The 23,026-nt window shown below is 34.0% G+C and overlaps 1 protein-coding gene across 3 annotated transcripts in view; it reads right to left on the reverse strand.

Moving 5' to 3' along the window:
* Window positions 1–23,026, reverse strand: part of LOC150093092 (fibronectin type-III domain-containing protein 3A-like) — a 557,362-nt gene that overhangs the window by 341,012 nt on the left and 193,324 nt on the right. For all 3 annotated transcript variants that reach the window (XM_090414067.1, XM_090414066.1, XM_090414069.1), the window contains 2 exons: window positions 11,746–11,801; window positions 2,363–2,532 (listed from right to left, as the gene is read on the reverse strand). In XM_090414067.1, coding sequence (XP_090270193.1) covers window positions 2,363–2,532; window positions 11,746–11,801 — 226 coding nt within the window. The remainder of the gene's footprint in view (window positions 1–2,362; window positions 2,533–11,745; window positions 11,802–23,026) is intronic.

A 23,026-nucleotide genomic window follows, 5' to 3' on the forward strand; every position in this document is an offset into this window, starting at 1 on the left:
AGTATTTTTCAGAATATTTCCAGTATTTCCAGTATTTTTCAGAATCAGAAGATATTTTTGAAAATAGGACTGGTGGTGGGAGGACTAGGGGCCATGCATGGAAGCTGGGCAAGAATGTGGTTGACAAGGGTGTTAGAGCTAGGTTTTTTACTTGGAGAGTGGTGAATGAGTAGAATAAGCTGCCAGAGTCTGTGGTGGGTGCTACAACCGTGAATGAGTTCAAGACAAGGTATGATAGATACTGTGTGAATGTCGAATAGTGGTTCTTGACATGATGTTAGGGCCTCCCTCGATGAGTCTGTCGACTCCTTGGAGTTGCCTGGAATAATAATAATAATAATAATATTATTAAGAAGAAAGGAAGGGAATGTCCACCATGGAGTTCTGATTTTTCTATCCTTGCAGACAACCTAACCACATGCCTCTCTAGCTGAATCAATCAGGGTTTTCTTCAAGGCTTGCCAATGAATCTCCAAAGTTTGGTTGTTGTTCTTAAACTCTTTCATTTTTTCTTCAATAATCTTTGTGTATTTTAGTCTACAGTTCACATCTGAGAGCTGCTCAACTTTTATTCGCTTTAAAACTTTCTTACATGTTATTCTTTTCAATATGAAATTCAATTTTATCCTGCTCAAGACTAAATGGTGATCACTTCCAATTTCAAATCCTCTGTACACTCTGGTGTCCTGCACCAGAAAGAAAACATCACTATCAACAATAACATAGTTAATGAGACTTTCCTTATTCCTTGTCTCTTCTCCATGTGAATTTGTGCATTTTTATGTTGGAACATGGTGTTAGTAATAATCAGTCCACGTCCTCAGCAGAAATCCAACAGGTATTTGCCATTATTATTAGCTTTGCTCTTTCTCCAAATTTTCCCAAAATATTTTTGTATGTCTGACAATCACTTCTTACTCTGCTATTTAGATCCCCAACAAGGACCAACTTTTCCTTTTTCATTGTGTCAGTTGCTTTCTATAAAGCCCCCCCCCCCCCAAAAAAAATTCCTCCACTTCTACCTTAGTGGGACCACAGACAGAAATATGTCTCATTGTCCAGTTCCCCATTCTCATATTTGCCCACATCACTCTACTTGAGACTGCCTGCCATTCAAGAAGATTAGCCTTGTATTTAGTGTTGAATACTATGGCTACTGCTTCTTTTCCTTGATTGTCACTGCTTGAACATAACATTTTGTATTTATGGCTCAGAAGGATCTCACCAGTTTTTGTCTTTTTTTATTTCAGTCACCCCTATTATGTCGATCTGGTACTTATCCAGTTCCTCAGCTAGTTCCATTTCTTTGCCATTCAGGCTTCTTATGTACTACTGATCTTTAATTCTGGCAATGTTGAGTTCGGGCGTGTTTTCAGATTTGTTCCAGTAGCTGATTTTTTGTTGTTCACCCTGGTTCCCTGGCGAAAACAATGTCGACAGTATGTAACCTGGTGTCGCCCCAGCTGGCATGAAATTTTGTCATGTTGTACCATCATTTTGTATTTTGGTTAAGCCAATAAGAATACAATTTGGTTGGCCAAATCCCAAATTTCCAGCACATTCTCGTTCGTTCAGTATCCAGGTAGATACCTAACAGGGTGCACCATGAGAAGGTGAGGATTGGACATTAGGTCAGAAGCCCTGGTAGGTTCTATGCATTCCTTTAAAGGCTATGTGGAGGTCTCCTCTCAGTCATACAGCTTTGACCCTTAAGCGTTTCCACCCATTTCATATTGGTTTGTGTTGAGAATCATTATACAACATGGCATAAAAGGATTCTATTCATCTTATGATCAGTTATTTGTATTAAATTAGTACACCATTTTCATCTTTAAAGATTATTAATTTATTTTGTCCTATGGACAACTCATTCATTCACTCAGTCTTTTATACAACAAATGAAAAAACATCATGCAAACTGGCAACTAAGATAAAATGCCATATGACAAATTCAGTCACTAAATCCAAAAATTTAAACAAACCACAAAGATAATATTGTGTCCAACTTAGGGGGGGGGGGATCAAGGCATCATCCTTAATCAGTTATAGTCCTCCTTTATAAAATATCTTAATTTTGCAGAGTAAGGATATGATGGCAATACAATTTCTAAATCAACAATGAAATGCACATTTGACCCCAATGTTTATTATTACTTTTTAATTAACCTTCTATTAACATTTCAAACATAAGTTTATAGGGGTGCTCTTTTGTGTCATCGCTCTTGCATAAATAGAAGAAGCAAACCAAACAGTATGAGAAACTAGTTGAATGGAAGAAACCTGTTTGTGATAATACTCCTGTGGAAATCAGTTTAACTTGTTTTATTCAAAGAAATTCAGATTTATAGGATAACTTATGTACCTGTATATATGTCTCTGCTTGCATTCCTTATTCTTTTCTGAAAGAAACAGTTGATATGTAAAATCTGATTCCTGGATATCAAAGTCAGGATATTTATTTTCCCCATTTTCTGATGTTATCTGTGGTGGAATCCACTGAACTAAGGCACTTCGGGCAGTTACGGCTGTTATCTACAAAAAAAGAAAAACTTTTAGAAATTAACTGACATGAGTGACTTGCTGTTTCATCATGCATAGAGACAAACCTATCAGGAGAGCACATGCAATTGACATACAAAGTACACTTATAGGTCTAACCACTTCATCCTGGAATCATGGTTACAAAATGAAGGATACTTTGGATGGTTAACAGGTTCTTAAGGACCTGTTAAGAATTGTAAAAGTATTCTAGATAAAAACTAAGAGCAAATCAACATTTCATAATGCACTATAACTTGAAAAATGCATTGTATTTTTATGAAGTACCACCATCTGACAGAGCTTTGTGAATAATGTAAATCTGTTACAGACATCATGTTAGTTCTAGTAAAAATGAAAATTTTGGTGTTTTTTTTTTTTTTTTTCAGTAAAAACAAACAATAGGTACAATAAAAATTCAGAACCCAGAAAAACTTCAAACTATATTGTATGCAAGAGATTATAAAAGCCTGCAAAACCTAAATACGTGCAGCAATTTTTGTATTAGAACTAATCTTAGGTTTATGAAGATCTTTTGCTGCAATTCTGATTTTATTGAAAAAATTTATTAGAAATAACAGTATTTTTTTTTGTCTTTATTGTAAGCAACATAATTTAAAATGTTCCTCGATGTCTTGGAGTTTAATGTAATTTGATATTTAAGATCCCTACTAAAATTTGTTGCATCATTCAATTAGAACATTACAATGGCAAAACCACAAAACTTGATATGCATGCTAGTCTGGTTGTCTGAGTTTTGGATAACACATCTACTCTACTCTACAAGGCAACAAATTGAGCAAAAATTTCATCATCTGGTGTGATATAATCATACTACTTATTGAACACCTGAAGCAGTTTGACAAAGTTCCATGGTTGTCTTCTCTAGAGCAAGATTTTTTTATTATATAACTATATAATAATATTTGGATTTTTCTAATCTTTGAGACTATATAGTTTAGGCATTTAATGAACAATTTATAAAGGTATTTCATTTGATTTCATTTGTGTGAACGTGTCATCATGCAGAACTTGAATGCAGTGGGAAAAGTGGAGGAAATGTTAGTAAGTGAGCAGGAGGAATATGAGGAACTGAATAAGCTTGATGTAAATAAGGCTATAAGACTTGATGCTATTTCACCACATGTTTTCAGGTCATGTTCTGCAGAGTTAACAACAACCTTTACATATCTTTTTAACATGAATTTTTCACAGGCCCAAGTTCCAAAGGAGCAGAAAGATGGTAAAATTGTTTCATTTCAAAGGAGGTGATAAGACTGGGGCTTTGAATTATAAGCCAGTCTGTGTATCTGGAGTTGTGGTTAAAGTATTAGAAAGGTTAGTTAGGACCACAAATGCATTAGATAAGGGTGTTGCATACTCTAAATCCAGAGTAATTCAATAATAAGGTGCTACACCTGTTGGCAACTCCTATAGGTAAATATGCCCTCTCCTATTGCTTCTGCTTTAGTATCTCACGTTTGGGTCTGCCTCCCACTGACGAGACCTCGATAAAGGTTGAAACCGATCTGGGTAGTGGCCTTTCCCTTAATGTATAGCAGTATACATGTCCGCAAGGAGATGTGTTTTGCATTATGGGAGATACTGAACAAGGATTGATAAGAGCTTGGTCCACCTTTGCTCAGAGTTGCCTAAAGTTGCACTACCTTACCCCAGGCCTGAAGATATTTTCAGGCGCAAGCTTTGTTTGCTTACACTTGGATAAAGAATTAAACTAAATTTATTATATTAATGACATCATCATCAAATTCCTGTCATGTGCCCTCAAGGGGTGTACAGGATATTATGATAATATTATATGAAAAATTTAAATCATTACTAACTTCCAATCAAGAATTTTCCTCCAAATCAATCTGCTATCTGTCAAGACTACAACATTATCAGATCTTATATTTCTGTCTTCTAAGGCACTTTTTCCTGTATCAATCCACCTATATCTTGGTCTTCCTCTGGGTCTTATTCCTACCAAGGAAAAAGACCCAGAGGAAGCTTGTTTTGCTAATCTTTCCTATCCCATTCTATTTAAGTGACCATACCATCTGGGATTAGCTCTGCTAACACATTCCTGGATGCTAACAATGTTAAGTTCTTTCCTTTTAATATGATATTTCCATTGATGGCATCTGTTCATGCCCTTAATCTTTCTCAGGATTCTCATATCTGTGGTCTTTGGTCAAGTGTTTTTATTTCTAACCCAGCTCTCAGATCCATAAGTTAAAATTGGTTTAAATACTGTCTTGTATACAGGTAATTTAGTGTTTTCACTAATTTCTCTCTTATTCCATATAAATTTATTCAGTTGATTTCCTACCATACTGGCTTTGTTGATTCTGTTGTCTATTTCCATATTTAATTTACCATTTTTGGTAAATTGTGCATAAATAGCTGAAATATTTTACTTGTTCTATAGGCTCAATATCCTGAATGTTGATGTTTTCAGTCTTGCTGACTATTTTCATTGTCTTTGTCTTGTTATTGCTGATTTTCATACCAAATTTAGTCAGAAAATCTTGCATACTTTTACTGGATTTATTTAAAAGTATAACACCATTTGCAGAAAGTAAAGAACCGAGATTAACATCTCCAATTTTGATATCAGGTTTAATACCACTTTCCTTCATAATGTGATCCATATAGATAATGAATAACAGAGGGGATAATGTACATCCTTGTCTGATACCAGATTTAACATCAAACCATCTTCCTTTACTTCCTTCAATTTTAACAACCGACTTACAACTCAAATAAAGACCAGGTATTGTTTGATATAATACCCCAATGACACCATATAACTGTAGCGTTTTAAATAGCATTTCTCTTAGCACCTTGTCATATGCCTTTTGCAGATCTACAAAACATAAATACAGATTCTTTATGATATTCTCATGATTTCTCAACTACGATGGTGGTCTGAAAAGTTCTCGGTCTAACAATGAAAAAACAAATTTATAACTTCAAAATTATTTTTGTTTTTCAACATAATCTCCCTTAACACTAATACATTTATTCCAGCGATGCACCAGTGCCATTATCCTGCCCCTGTAGTGGTTCTCAGTAAGATCTGCAAAATATCCCTCTACAGCTGCAATCGCCTCTTGATTCGAAGAAAAAACCTGATCAGTGAGGAAGAGTTTTAGTTTTGGGAAGAGATAGAAGTCAGAAGGAGCCAAATCTGGGGAATAGGGTTGATGTTCCACCAATTCATAGTGCAGATTCCTTAATTTTCCCATTGCCAAAACACCTTTGTGGGCAGATGCATTGCCCTGATGAAAGTTGATTTTTTTTGTTCTGCAAAGCGGGTCTTTTCTCACGAATTTTTTCGTCTATCATTAAAAGATCGGAATAATATTCCACGGTTATTGTTTTACCCTTTTCAACATAATTAATAAACAAAATGCCTTTGGCATCCCAAAACATGCAATGACCTTTCATGATGATGGAACCGACTTTGTCTTCTTTGGCACGAAACAACCAGCTTCTGTCCACTGTTTTGACTGCTGTTTGGATTCTGGTGTGTAATGGTGAATCCAAGGCTCATCCATAGTAATAAATCGATGCACAAAATCAGTTTTATTCTTGTTAAAATGCTCCAAGCACTGTTCATGATTTTCATGTGAGTGCGTTTTTGATCTGCTGTGAGCAAGCATGGCACTTAATTTGCACAAAGCTTTTTTTCATTTGCAATTCTTCATGCAAAATATATCCTAGACATTCCTTTGAAATGTCTATAGTCTATTTCACACACTATAGTTAAAGTGCATGAAAATGCTTAGCAATTTCAAGCACTTTAACTCGCCGGTCATCCATTACCTTATTGTGCACTTGATCAATGATTTCTGGTGTTGTTACAATTTTTGGACATCCTTCACATGAATCATCTTCAAGGCTGGTACAGCCATATCTAAACTCGGCAGCTCATTTCTTAATTGTCGAAAACGAAGGAGAACAGTGCCTATAAACTTTTATGAACTCAGTATGAACATCTTTTGGCGTTAAACCTTCTTTTACAAAGAATATATAACTCCACAATACTAAATTTTATCCATTTCAAGGGATACAGACAACACTTTTGCTTCAGACAGCTGTATAAAAAAACCTACTTGATAGAATGACTTGCAATTTCACATGGATGCTATGACAAATATAACAATGTAGAAAAAAAAAAAAATTGCCAATAGTGTTGCCTCTATGGTCGAGGCCAAGAACTTTTCAGACTACACTCATATTTGTCGTAAAGTGAAAATCTGATCCTGACAGCCTCTATTTGGCCTGAATCTGGCTTGTTCTTCACCAAGCTTCTCTTCCACAATCCTTCTCAACTATTTCTCAAGTTTACTTACATAAATCTTACCAGGAATACTCAGTAGGGAAATACCTCTGTAATTCTCACATTAAGTTTTATTTCCCTTTTTATATATGGGTAATATGAGATCTCTGCTCCAATCATCTGGAATTGTTCCTCTGTCCAGGCCTTCTGAACTATGCAGTGCAACCACTGCAAGACTTTTATACCTCCATACTTACATTTCTGGTCGAATATCATTTACTCCTGGTGCCTTTCCGCATTTCAGACTTAATGGCTTTTGTACTTCTAGTATGGATATATATTCCTGATTGCATGCCTGCTGAGTGTTTTTCTACTACTGTGCTGTCACTGCTTGTTTGATTGAGTAATTTCTCGAAGTAATTACTCAATACATGAAGGATATCTTTTTCTCCAGTTTTCATGTCATCTTTCCTTTCCGCATTTCAGACTTAATGGCTTGCCTTTAAACTGATTGCATGCCTGCTGAGTGTTTTTTCTACTACTGTGCTGTCACTGCTTGTTCGATTGAGTAATTTCTCGAAGTAATTACTCAATACATGAAGAATATCTTTTTCTCCAGTTTTCATGTCATCTTTATTACCTCTAATTCCTTTTATAGCACTCTTTTACCATCATTTTACATTGTCATTTAAGCCAATAAGAATACAATTTGGTTGGCAAAGTCCAAAACTGCCAGTCCATCCTCGTTCATTCAGTATCCAGGCAGATACTTAACAGGGTGCACCATGAAAAGGTGAGGATTAGACATTAGGTCAGAAGACCCGGTCGGTTTTCTGCATTCCTTTAAAGGCTATGTGGAGGTCTCCTCTCAGTTATATAGCTTTGAACATTAAGCACCATTATTAATGGCATGAATATGCTTAATAAAGGAAGTGATTATTATCATTAAGAGAGACATCTAGGGAGAGTCAGAGACTCATCGAGGGAGATATATGACTTTTTGATATCTGTCAGTCAGCTTATCCTCTTATTGACACCAACATTTTATAATCCAATCCCATATTCTCCAAGTTATACAACAGTCTTTCATGCTGTGTTCTATCAAAAGTCTCAGCAAAATCAAAAAGTTTCATGGTAAATAAAAGTATCATAATTCAATGCTAAAATTATCACAGAGCAAGTTGTTGAAACATACCCTTTCCTTAGTAAATTCATTCTGTTCATTGCAAAATATAGCTTCTCTGTCACCCCATTTCTGTATGTGAGCCCTAACCAACTTTTTCAAAATCTTCACCACCATTCCAGAGATACTGATGAAAAGATGACTGTGTTAGTCTGGCTCAGACTTATTATGTCTGTGTATATATATATATATATATATATAGGATGTCTGTATAAGTGAAGCATTAGATACAAACATGAATCCAAAAGCTGTCCAACTGGATCATGCAGACCATAGAGGAGAGTATACAAAAAATGCTCAGAGGTAACTTATGTCTGTACATGAATACCAGGAGTCCAGGAGTATAAGAAATGAAGTAGGTGAGTTCGATGCCTTAGTGAATATGTGATACTTCAGACTGGCAATTAGTGATATCTAGCTCCCATATGTATTAACTGGTATGGATCGTAAAGGAAATCATATTTTTATGATGGACCTAACAGCTACTAATTAGCTACTAATCGATTATCATGAATGACTAATTATCACATGAAAAGAATGAAGCCAATTTATTGAGCTGCTGCACGACTTTCTTAAGCAGCATGTGACAGAAGATCACAGTCAAATAGTATTAGATCTGATTATTGTGTCAGAAGGTATTTAAGTAAAAGACATGACTTTTCTGCATCCAGTTGGTGACAGTGATCATACCATACTCACCTGGGAATTGGCTAAGTGTATGGATAATCCATTTAGAAATGGTTACATGCTGAACATCAAACCAGGAAATTATGATAAACTGAGGAGAATGACAGGTTTGATCTCATAGTATCAGTTGCAAGATGGGAAGCTATCAGCAATGAATGGAAGTATTTAAAAAATACCTCAATGAAGGAATATTGCAATGTCTCCATAGAGTTCAAAGAATAAACAGCATGTGAGTGATGCAATCTTATTAAGCTAGTGATTCATAAGAAAAGATAATATGGAAGGAATATTGTATTCAGAAGGATGTAGTCAATTATGAAAATTATAAGGAGCAGGCTAGAAGAGTTACAACTATTGTACAGAAAACTAAATTGACTCTGCAAGTTCAAGACAACCTCAAAGAATTCTATCAGAATAACTAGCAGACAAGTGTGTTAATGTCTCATATGTAGATGAGACCAACTAACTTAGCTTCTCAAAAAAAAGCTAAAAATTTTCAGATCCTTCAGTGTTTCGTGTTTAATTTTATTTCTAATATTTATTGGGTCATTATCATCAAATAATAATACATTAACTTTATTGTTTAGAAGAGCTCTCATCCTTCAGCATCTTTCAATAATGAAAACTAAAATTAATTAACCCCTTTGTGGTAACATAAAAGCATATCTCACCTCCACAGAGGAAGTGTTTTTTATTACTATATCCTATCATCAGTGGTCCTAATAGGCACTTAAGCACCCACAACCTTTCCAAGTATTTTTGGACTTCCCAACCACAATTCGAGGATAAGGTGGTTAGCCTATGCCTCCCAGTTTGTAGATGCATGTGTTCATGGGGCCAGTTTGTCTGTTCTGGGGAATGAAAAACCCAAGTTTCCAGGTGAAAAAAGTCTACCTCTGTATGAGACTGGCTAACTCACCTTTCGTCAAAAGAGACCACGTAAAGGTTCCTCGCATCACTGACGGTAATCAAACTCAGGTCTTTCCAACCACAGGGGTTCAGTTTTTTTACTACTACCAAAAAAAAAAAAAAAAAATACATGTTTAAATTAACCTAGATATTCAATTGGTACATTAATCATTTTATTACATGCCAAAAATAATAATAATAAAAAAAAATTACAAGTTACATTACTTCAAAAGTATATAGTAAATTTCAAAACAATCGTTGATTGAGAGTCCTTTATCACACTCCTTGCCCATGTAACTAGAGTCAGTTGATTTTTAAGGCCGTCTGGTGTTCTTAAAGACAATTATAATCTTCCTTGATCCGCTCATTCTCACCAGAAGAGGGCACAATAGCTAAAATGTCCTGCAGTTGACTCCCTGCACTTCCATCTCAGTATGGTATCACTGATTGTTGACCTGGGATGGCCCAATTTTTCAATATTTTGCCAAACAGATAGACCAGCAACATGGCATCCTATCACAATGCCTCTTTCAAACTCCATCAATTTCCTTCTTGCAGCCATTTCACCCAAACACAGTTGTACTGTGTTGGGAGCATCATATTACTCCAATTTATCTCAGCTACAAAGTCTGTTGAATTCTTTTCAAGCAGTGTGTGTATAAATATGTATATTTATTCAAAGAAACTGCTGAAGCCCAATTTCATCGACTGAACCTTAATCATAATGACTGCATTTCAACTTTTAACTCTGGGAAATTGTAATCCTCATCTGTATTAAATATATTGTTTTATAACATTATATACGTCAGTGTTTTATCCTAATGAGACTGCATGTATAGAGAGATTCTAATATAATGCATGCACTCGACTGTGCCTTTATTTAAATTCTTCACTGTTATTTGCTGATGTTGATGATGTCTTACAGTTCATAGGTGAAACAAAATATTTGTACAATAAGTAATTTTTGACTGTGCCACATATGATTTTGTAGTCACTAAACTCACTCAGCCTACTAACGAAGATTTAATAACCTTTCAAGCATGAGAATGGTGCTAAAAAAACATGCACATTTTATGTGAAGTTCTGGACAGATTCAACTGCTCTATATTGATCAGGAATGATGATATTCTTTGAATGTAGACTTGGAGTGCGAATTATAAAATAGGGAAAATGTATTTGAAAAACTGTCTTACATTACGATATGACAAAGACCTACAAACTTTTGAAAAGGTCATATAAAATACCAATAAATGGAATTTTTCATTTTATGGTAGGTAAAGAAAGGCTGAGACAGCATCTATGGAAGTTGAAAAATAATGCAATTTAGAAAGGGGCAAGATTAGATTTTTGTCTCATAGAGATGCATGTAATTGGAATGGCTTGCCTTTGGAGGTACTATATGCAGGCAGGATGAATTAATTCAATTCACACTACCTACACTCACACGTAAGTCCCTGACTCCCTGAAGGTCATATCTGATAATTTTTTTTCAATTATTATACACTATATAAATTTTCTTAACATAGAATCCTAATCTCATTTTTCTCAAAAGCAGAGTCAAACTTTTTTTTTTAATACTACGTTGTTGGTACTATTATGTAAAAATGTGTATCAACTAGCAACAAAAAATGCAATGAAATATTATCAACATGAGTGATAAATTAGATCATGGTTTACTTGGTATACTGACTGAGTCTAGAGATCCTTCTTAAGGAGAAGAGAGACGTATTGGTCCAGATCCACTACAGAATCATTAAGGTGTTGAGGTACTGGCAAAGTTCACTTATCAATTGTATAGAAGTCAAACGTAACTTTCCTGTTACAACTCACAAAAGAATTAATTTTTTATTACTTTTATTAAGCTTATTCCTATTTGCTAAGTTGAAACATCTTTCTCTTAAAACTAAAGACTAACTCTATCTACTTATATATGGTGAGGAAAGTCGCATAAATAAAGATTTCCTCATGATTCTGCATGGGAACAACAATCTAATAAGATCAATCAGTGTTAAAAGCAACTGTATGAATTAAAATAGTGGACTCCACGTGCTATAAACTGTGCATGCTTGCAGCAGATCATTACATACTATTTTTTCAAAAAGGCAATGTTTTTTATTACTTATCATATAAATTAACTTACTGAAGGCAACTTGATACTGCAAAGCAATTCAATAAGGATTCTTGTTTCATCTTCCTCTGTAAAAGAATATTCTGTTATGATTTGTCTGTATAACACTGAACAAAATATGAAACACACAACACACACACACACAGTAAATATACACAATTTGACATGAAATTTTTTTACATAGATGTGCAAGTTTGCATGCAAAAGAGTTAGCTGTTTTTTTGGACCTTGGCAGGAGACCAGTTTTAAGCATTGAGCTCATCCACCAACCCAACATATTTCAAATTATTAATACAACACTATATTCAGTCCTGAAGACATTTTCAGGTGCAAACTTTGTTTGCTCTCACTGGGATAAAGGATTAAACTAAATTTTTTATTATTATTTCAGATTATTAGTTCTCTATACGGTTGACATGGGAATCCTATTTCAAAAATGTCCTTCAAAAGTAGTTACCTTTACAGCATATGAAAGAATGACAATACATGGCTGCAAAGAACTATGCTGTTGCAGTCTATTATGTAACTGAGAAATAATTATTTTTATATTATGTGGTTAACTTCAAACAGCAAGTTAGATTACTTCTTCAAAGTGAAAAGAATGCAACTTCTTTCATTAATTGTGGAATTTATTATCATACTTTATTTCTTTATTATTTGTGCAGATCCACTAATGCAAATTCTTGATCAATCCAATTAACTACCACACAACTAGAAACAATGAAGTCAGCTTTTCATTACTTTAAAATTTTCATTTTAAAACAATACTTAATAAATATGAACTCTATCAAGAAGTCTGCACATTTTCACTTTTTAGTATTTGCTAAAATAAGTTTCACTGGCAGCTGTTTTGCAGCATGATTCTCACTTTCAAGACTTTTTCTGAAGTTTCAAGGTTATAAAAGATAAACTGTTTGCCATCTTATTATAATTTTAAATAATATAATAATAAAATACAATTAATCATAATATACACATACCAGTCATCGAATTAGAAACCTTTATGCAAATGTATATGCAAAATACTTGGTCATATGCATCGCCATATGTTCTAAGCAACTATTTAAGAATGCTGCTTAGGAAACACAAAGGATCTTTTGGAGAAATTTTTTTAAAAAAATGGCTTATTGAGGGTGCCTGTATGGCTGGAGCCACAATTTTGAAAACAGCAGAGCTTACTGGTTTCTCAAAAGGCAAGATATTCTAAGTGTTTAGTCAGTTGAAAAATAACCCAGATTACTTATCTAAATGGCATAACTGTGGTCCTAAGACAGTGTGTCAAGAATGAGATTGGTGGCATCTGAGAAGGCTCATACAGATAAACAGAACTTCCTGTGCACAGCAATTGATTAAAGCATTTCATGTAAGTTGTTCCCGATTCATATCTCACAGAACTATGCGCAGGGAATTTAAGAGGACTGGTATTGAAAGTTGCATGCCTGTACATAAAATAAGTTTCTAATTCAGTGGCTGGTGCTGTATAATAATCATCATTATTACATAATATAATAATTGAAAATGAGAGTGATCATTTAAAAAAAAGAGGATAGGTGAGATGAATGGGAAGGAGAATGTAAGTGTCCAAGGATAATTGTATAGCATTATATAAGGATTCAATAATTAGAGGTGTGCTTAACAAAAAGGTACACATAACATGTTTTTCAGGAACAGTGAACCAAGTGATGCTTTGCATAGAAAGAAAGAACAGACATTAGAATTAGTGGTAGTTGTGAGCACAAATGACTTAGATGGCAAAAAAAGGAATGTGGATAAGGATTTGATTCTTTATGATGGTCAGTATGGGTTTGTAGAGAGTAAGTCTTGTTTTAGCATTCAACTTGCATTTGATAAGGTAACGAGTGTATGTTAGATGAGATTAACTTACATTGATATTCTTGGACTTAGCAAAAGCATTCGATAGATTACCTCATGACAGGTTAGCATACAGGCTGCAGAAGACGGGAATGGATGGTATATATTGGTTAGATGAATTGGAGATTGGCTCTGTGAATATATCAACAAGCTGTGTATGATGGAACAGTGTCTCATAAAAGGCAGGTACCCAGTGGTGTCAAAGGGTTCTGTTGTTGGATGCCTGCTGTTTATCCTGTGTTTTAATGATATTTCATGTAGATTGAGTGTGATCTTCAGTTGTTTGCTGATGATGCAAAGTTGAAGAGAATTATAAGGTAGTGCTTATATTATTTCCCTTTGGGAAGATTTAAATAGACTTTAAGCTTGCAAAAATGAATGGGTTTGTAGCTTTAATATTAATAAGCACAAGGCATTGCATTTTGGAGTACAGAGATATAAAGCTGTATATTATCTTGATGGAACTGTGTTTCAAGACGTGGATAAGATATGAGATCTGGAGATTAAGATGTTCTTAATAAAATAAAATAAAAAAGAATAAAATTCCTCTCTTTAGCTTTTCTTTAGATGAAAATAAGTATATAACAAAAACCAGGAAATAACTGTACATGTTCAATATTATGGATGAGGTAATGGTTGCTTTAAGTGAAAATCTGTTCATGTGGTGCTTGATATCTGAATAAATGACCAAATGTCATTAATATTTAGAGTGTAGTGAGAGAAAATTTAATACTTCTGATTGAGAAAACAACAAGTGTGTTAAAAGTGCAGATGGGTTGCTAAATTAACCATTAAATCATTGCTAGTGAATATGATACACTTATATTCCATTTTTGACTTAAATTTGATTCTCTAAATGACAGTTTTAAACAAAGTTTGATAATTATCACTGTTTTCATAATCACTTAATTGAAAATGGAAGTGGGGCTGTGTAGCTCAGTGGAAATGGCATTTGCACTCCTCAGCACTAGACAACCCAAAGAATGACCTAGGTTCGATTCTAGTCACTGACTAAAGGAGCTTTTTCTTCTAGAGGGTCTCATACTAAGATCAATTTATTATAAGACCCTCACCATCTTCATGCTCTAACCTGTTAGCTGAAGTGTGAAGAGCTTATTGAAGACAATACTTCCAGAGATAGATAAAGACAGAAACTGGATGTCTGTCTGATTACTTGTTTTTTTTTTTTTTGGATAAATATACCTCTACAGTTTCCTGTCTTAAAAGACAAACTGTAGGTATAATGGCATGGCATAATATAAAGCATGCAATTATCCTGCTCAATTTTCTATCTATTAATAGCAAAAACCTAAGGGAGAGTATTTAATAAAGTGGATGGGCAGAAAATTGAAGATAAGGAAGAAACGTGTTGTTAGATTTGAAGACCTGTAGGCTATATTCTTTAAACTGCTCCCAAAGACTGCAGTCTTTTGGAACACTCAATTACAAACTTACAAAAGCAGTTAAAATGTAAACTTACCAAACAAACCGTGAATGAATGTTAAACAACTGCTAGAGGGTTATAAAATTAATCAATGCCAATTTTGATGAACACTGACTATGGAAATATTTGCAGAATATGTAAACAATAGAAACAATGTCTGTGTGGGAGGGAGGGAGAAAGAGGACACGAATGAGCGAGAGATAGTCATTAATCAACCCAAGTGCTCTTCTGTATTCAGAATTCTTTTTTAAAGAGTACTTAGAGGCACCACCTAAATGTAAGGAAAGTATTCCACTATTGGAAATAACAGTAGTTAAGAGTTATATCTCATTAGAAGTTACACCTTGAGTGAAAGAAAAATGTTTGTTAAATACTGAGAAAGCAATATTTATAACATGTCTATTGCAAACAGCACTAGATATTAGAGTAATACCAAAAGGAGAAATCTTATCTTGCCTAGCGATTTGGGTATTGCCAAAAGTAAAATAGTTCTTTTTCACAATAAATAAAACTGGTAAGTTTTACTAGTATTGAAATGAGTAAGTTTATTGGCATCACACTGAAGAATGGTTTGTAGTGCAAAGTTTGTCAAATAAGGAGTGCAATGTATTCCTCTCTCATCAAAACTGTCATCATCAAACATGTGTACTGAAGCTAGTGATACAAAAAAGAAGAAAGCAGATGAAAGAACAGACCCTTGTGGAAGACAGCATTTAGGATAAAGGTCCATCTACAATCCCAAGTAATATGGATCCATAGAGAAAGCTGGCCTTTGATTCAATCAAATATTTTATATTCAATCAAATCTCAAGTAATAATAATCACATCAGCTGTACCAGTATTATTAAAAATCCTGTCAGCTGCACCAATTATGTTAATATCTCATGTAGAGACTGCGTCAATTTGTTTATCTCTTTAAAGAGTTTTTTTTTTTTTTTTTTTCACACTGAGTTAAGTATATCATGACTTAAAACTTCATTCCTTTTAGAATCCAGGAAATGATTGACTCAAAACAAAAAAAAAAACAAAAAAAACACATTTAATGAAACTAAACAAAACTATATGCATGATAAATATAATTAAATTAATAACTACAAAATTATTTGGATCCAAGGCCTTCTAAATTAAAACAGCATCTTAAGATCTCTTATCTTTAAAGGAATATTTTCATTCTCTCACTGACTTATTTTATTAGGCAAACTGGCCTTGAGAACTCAACACTACAGGCCATAGGATACACCGGGGCATAAGGCTGACCACCTTATCCTGTAAACGGAGTGAGGTCCGATGACAATGGACCCTCGACACCACAAGGTAAAAGAGGGTATAAGGAAGATGAGATGATGATGAGATAGTTTGTTATATATGTACTTATTCAGACTACTGAACATTTTGTTTTTCACAACAAATTCCTACAAACAATGAATGTTCATTAGTGTCAATTCTTTATCAGACCACAACAAATTCCTACAAACAATGAATGTTCATTAGCGTCAATTCTTTAGCAAACCTTTTCTCAAAATATAAAACTTCTTAACTTCCATAAGACTATGTAGTGTTTTATTATTTAGCATCTATTTTTCCAATCATCCTCTGTTACACTAAGTATAATTATTCTTACCTCAGGCAGTTTTATTACAAGATGCATAAATTTATTACCAGAAAAAGAACAGTTACTTTTACTACTTTATAAACAAAAATATCAAAGTGGAGCTCTTTCATTAATGCCACTTTAAGTTTCAGATTTCTCTGAAATCTGAAACTTATTTCAGTCCAATCTCAAATCTCCTCATGCAGTCATCATCACCACCACTCTTTGCAATTTCTCTCTGTCCATTGCCAGTTCACTCAAATTCTGCACATTCTTTCCACACCACTTCTTTACATAATCTACCCAGTTTTGTCTTGGCTGTCTTCTTCTGTTTATACTGTCTACTGCACTACATATCATGGTTTTGTTCTTTCTACTGTTATCCATTCCATAGATATGTCCAAAAAGTCTTAGTTTCCTTCAAATTATTTTCTGCCTTAGATTCTCTTTGCTATACAGTTCTTCATTTGTTACCATTTGCTACCATTGTTATCATCCAATTCATAGAATCTTTCTGCAACACATGCTTTCAAAAGTCAATATTCATCTTGCAATCTCTAAATATTACCTATATTCACAACCACACTTGTTAATATGCATGTTTCCAGCAGTCTCAGCTTTATGGAAAGCTCACTAATTTACTTTACCATTGCCTGTAGGTTTACTTTCTACTTTTGTTATCCAAGATCTTATCTCTCTTTTTTTTTTTTTTTTACAGTCTAAATCGTGTGTCGTGTTGCTTTGTGTGTTATGTTGTGGGATTTTCTTCCATTAGGTATGTAAAGTTCTTAATCTCTTCCAGCTATTGTCAGTTGACCTTTATTTGCTTTTCCATCCTCTTCTCTGAATACCATTGTTTTTGTTTTTTCAATAATGTTCATTATCAACCCATATCTGTTTCCTTCTTAACTTCAGCACTGTTCTCTTTAGTTCCTCTTCATCTTCTTCAATAATGACCATGTCATCTCAAATCGTAAGTTATTTATTTTTGTATACCTTGAATTGAAATTCCCCTTATATTATCCTTTATGACATCCATTGTTCTTTCCTAAAGCATGATAAAAATATTTGGGGATATGGGATCTCCTTGTCTTGTGCCTCTTGTTGTCTGGAACCATCTTCCTGTTTTTCCATAATTTCTCACAGCAGTCTCTGCATTGTTATTGATGTTCTGCAATAGACCTATCAGGTTCATGTCCACTCCATAAGATTCGGTTTCAGCCCATGCCACTTTCTGTCAAATGCTTTCTGAAACTCAACAAAACAGGTATAAACAATTTTTTTATGTGGAGCTTTCTACACAATCTTAACATTAATATTTGGTGCAGAGTATACTCTTGTCTCTTCTAAGTCGTGCTTGCTCATCTTCAAATTTTCTTTCATTAATTTGCTTACTCTTTCTGTTAATATCAAATACTTTTCCCACATGACTCATCATAGCAATTATGCTGTAGTTTTTGTAGTCCATTTTGCTTCATTTTTGTGAATGGGTATTAGGATCTTGTCCAATCTCATACTATACACTATTCTTATTTTTATACTATTTAATATCCTATACACAACCCCCACAAGGATACATATCTGGAAGTTGATTATGATTGCAATTGGTGAAGCTGTTTCAATTTTGGTAAGGAGAGCGAAGAAGATAATGGAGATTTTTTTTGGATGATAGACAGAAAAGGCATGTGACAATTAAGAAGACTGGTAAACCTCTGTTAATTTGTTTAACAAAGAATTTAGCTATATTTCTGCTGTTAAAAAATAATGTACTTCAGAATGTTTTTTCATTAACTACATGTTTTTATCTAGAAAAATAAATAAATAAAATAAAATAAATGATTTTTGAATCCTTTGACATTCATGAAAGTGTATGTGATCATTAAATATAATAATATTATCAGTCAGTAATACTAGAGTATTATCTGAAAACCGTTCTAATAATTGCTTTTCTTTCTTCTCAAAAAGAAACTGAGGTCTGGGATAACCATAATCCCATTTCCCACTAGGGGTCAGGCTCAATGGCATGACATGGCCAAGTAATATGGCTTCAGTGAAACCTAATTAATGCTCTGATAATGCTCTTAATACAATTGCATAGTGCACTACAGCTAACTTCTGGAAAGTCTGCCTGTTTTGCATGACAAAAAACTCTGCCACCTCTTTATGAGAGCGGCTAACTTACCTTCAATGAAAAGCCCTGATAAAGGTTTTTTGCAACCCAAATAGGATTCAAATCTTATTTTTTTGAAGAGCATCTTCAAAGCCAACTGAGATATGGAAGAGCTGATAATGCATGACAAGAAATATGATTGTGTGTTTGTCATGTCTTCTGAATGAGTTTTTATTATCCCTCTCTTGCATGAAAGTGCTGATATTTCACAAAGAAATATTCATTCCTAGAAATGTATTTTCAACTTTTTTTTTATGTGAATCTCACTTCTGAAAGTTTGTAGCAAATCTATATCAGCAGCACAGGTGGGCTAATAGTTGTCACCTAAAAACCTTGACTTACAATCATACCCCAGTAGTATTCAAAACTGCAGTCTGCTGATTAAAGAATGGAAATGCTAACCAACCATGCAGCAGGAATGCCTCCATATATCTTACAGTCACAAAAAATCTGTTTAATAGTATTAACCAGCTAAATCAATATATATTGCAAAAGGCACTGCATATTTACTAGTAGTATTCAAACATAGTTCTCCCCATTACTCCCAACATAGCAAAATAAATCAAAAATTTATTTCTACAGGGTGTCCCAAAATTCACGCAAGATTTAAATTTAGCGCCATTTGTGCGGTAAAGTGTTGCCAACGAGAAAAAAAAAGACAGCTTGACAGCTGACAGTTCAGGGTTATTAAAAATGGAGTGCTACACGAAAGAACAATGCATTTTCATTGTTGAGCAATATTTTAAAAATAATGAAGGTTTGGCAGCTACAGTTCGCAATTTTCGTACAAAATATGGTCGGAATAGTGATTTAACTTCATCAACTGTGAAAAGATTAATTAAAAAATTCAAGGAAACTGGATCAATTAATGATCTTATACACTCTGGCCGTCCTTCAACAAGTCGTTCAACAGAAAACATCGAAGCAGTTTGTGAGAGTGTTGCCGAGAGTCCAGGAACATCAATTCGGCACTGTGGTCTTGAATTGGGCATTTCGAAAAGCTCTCTCTACAGCGAATTCTCACGAAAGATTTGCATCTTTATGCTTACAAAGTTCAATTGACTCAAGAACTGAAGCATACTGACCACACACAGCAAAGAGAGTTTGTTGAATGGATTATGGAACAACAACAAGTGGATGCTTATTTTTCGAACAAAATCATCTTCAGCTATGAGGCTCATTTTCATCTTGATGGCTTCGTTAATCGACAAAATTGTCGCATTTGGGGTTCAGAAAATCCATGAATGATTGTTGAGAAACAAATGCATCCACAACGTGTCACTGTTTGGTGCAGATTTTGGGCTGGAGGCATCATTGGTCCATTCTTCTTCGAAAATGCAGCTGGTAAGGCAATAACAGTTAATGGTGCTCGCTATCGCGACATGATAATCCAGTTTTTTGTGCCTAAATTGCAAGATATGGATGTGGACAACATGTGGTTTCAACAAGACGGTGCCACATGCCATGCAACCCAAGAAACAATTCAATTACTGCATGAGTCATTTCCTGGTTGTGTAATTTCCCGTTTTGGTGATCAGTATTAGCCGCCCAGATCATGTGACTTAACGCCGTTTTTCTTTGGGGTTTTTTGAAGTCTAAGGTTTATGCCAACAAGCCCACGACCACCCATGCCTTGAAGGGGGAAATTGAGCGCTGTATCAATGAAATTCAGCCACATTTATGCAAAACGGTCATGGAAAATTTTGACAAAAGAGTGCGTATGTGCCAGCAAAGCCGTGGAGGCCATTTACCCGATATGCTATTCCATGCATAACCCTATACTGTATACTTTATGAATCAATAAGAAATTACAATTTTTAATTAAAAACCTGTGTTTTCTATCAAAATTACTTCTTGCGTGAATTTTGGGACACCCTGTACAAAAATAAATCAACTTATAAATGTATCAGCCGTACAGAAGATCCTAATTTTCTACTGCTTTCTCAGTATTTTGCATTTTGGTATCTCTCACTGATTATTTAATTCTGTTCTTTCTAAAGAAATTAATAAAATCAGTAGTCATATACCTTATACATATGACATGACACTCTTATTCACAGAAAATTTTGTTTGAGGTAAGGGATAGGGATGGCTATTTCTTCAAATAACAGGAAGTAAATGGCATTTGAACTATTTTTAATTTTTCAAAGTAAAATAATTTCGCAGGATTTTTAAAATTTTGTTTGTCCTCCTTCCCCTCCAAAATAATAAGTTTATTTGGTAGAAAATTCCCAACAGGAATGCAGTTAGGAATACATATCCATACCTGAAATAGGAAAAGCCATCAAAAACATGAAATGCTGAAAGACAACTGGAGTAGATGAAATTAGAAATGCTTAAATATGGAGGTATAAAATGTTTTGGAGTGACTACGATGCATAATTTAGAGGGACTGGTTAGAAGGTCGAATTCCAGATGATTGGAGCAGAGTTCTCATAGTACCCATCTATAAAAAAAAAAAAAAAGGGGAATAAAGCTGAATGCGAGAATTACAGATGAATTTCTCTAATAAGTGTTTGAGGTAAGATTTATGCAAGCATTCTTGAAAAGAGGTTGAGAAAAATTGTGAAAGGGAAACTTGTTGGAGAAAAAATTTTGGTTCAGGCCAAATAGAGGTTGTCAAGATCAGATTTTCACTTTACGACAAATAGCTGAGAAATCATGGGAGTATGACAAGGATTTGTACTTAAGCCTTGTAGATTTGGAAAAGGCATATGATAAAGTGCCCAGGGAAAAGCTTTTCAAAACACTGGTTATAAAAGATAAATGAAAATTATACAGGGCAATACATAATCTATATTTAAGTTGTAAGTCAGTAGTTAAAATTGAAGGAAATACAGGATGATGTTTGATATAAAATCAAGTGTAAGACAAGGATGCACATTATCTTCACTCTTATTCATTGTCATCTATATGGATCACGTTATAAAATAAAGTAGCATTAAACCTGATATTAGAATTGGAGATATCAAATCTTAACTCTGCTTTATGCAGATATTGTGCTCCTAAACACATGCAGTATGAGTCTCCAAATAAATTGAATAACAGCTGTAACAAATTTGGCAAGAAAATCACCAATAAAAAGACCAAAAACTATGAAAATAGCCCACAGAAAACTTCAACTATTTTCTGAATGGAGACTATAAAACAAGTAAAATATTTCAGCTATTCAGTCAGAGTTTTTAGTGAAGATGGCAAGTTAAATCTGGAAATAGACAACAAAATAAGCAAAGCTGGTATAGTGGGGAGACAGTTAAATAAATTCATACGGAATAAGAGAGAAATTAGCCAGAATACTAAACTAGCAGTATATGAGACAGTGTTCAAACCAGTTTAAAGTTATGGATCAGAGAGTTGGGTTAGAAATAAAGAGTAGGATATCCTGCTATTTAGCAATATAAGATTATTTTACTTTTTTTTTTTTTTTTTTTTGGAATTTGATTTTGATTAAATAAATAAATAAAAAGGAAAGCATAACTTTTGGTTTTATTATTTATCATGTACATAAACATTTTCTAAATGTACAGCAAAAAAATGCATTATTTCTGGTAATTAGAAATGTTTATATAAGAAATATTTGAATACTTACAGCCCGTCGCAAACTGTTTCATTGCTATATTTATTTCCTTTAAAAAGGACTTGCCTCCAGTTTAGTTTTTTATTTATGTACCATAATCTTAAGAAAAGAAAATATTGAACTCTCTAACAACATTTTCATACCACTGAAGAACTACAGCCTTGCTTACAACAAGCAACTATCATCACACCATGTTGCTTACTATGGCAGGCAGTGGTGTGTTTGAGCGAAGATTGTACTTCTGAACAGGAAGTAGAATTAATAAGTGAGAGAGAATAATAGAACAGCTGTAGCAGTGATTAGAACAGAGATGACATTCTGAAAAGTTGGAAGTGTAGGGGAAAAATAAGAGTTTAAAGGAATTCTTATGCTTTCAATAACACACTCATGGAAAAGTGTGTTATGAAAGAAACAAACAGATGAATTTCTTTTACATGAAGCCAAGTTGTGTCATTGATAAGTGATATATAGTTTTCCCAAAGTAACAGACAGCCCCTTTTGATACATTATGCAGCAAAGGTATTCTAGTTAAGTCAAAATAGATGAATTCTTTTTGTATTTAAGGAAGAAGTTTCCACAAGGAAAAAAATACCTTTAAAATTATTTTTATATCTCAAGGAAATAGAAAAGGAACTGATA

The sequence above is a fragment of the Typopeltis vanoorti genome, chromosome 24, assembly GCF_054136105.1.
Source record: "Typopeltis vanoorti isolate ZY-2024b chromosome 24, IOZ_Tvanoo_1.0, whole genome shotgun sequence".
In the NCBI taxonomy this organism is placed as follows: Eukaryota; Metazoa; Arthropoda; class Arachnida; order Uropygi; family Thelyphonidae; genus Typopeltis; species Typopeltis vanoorti.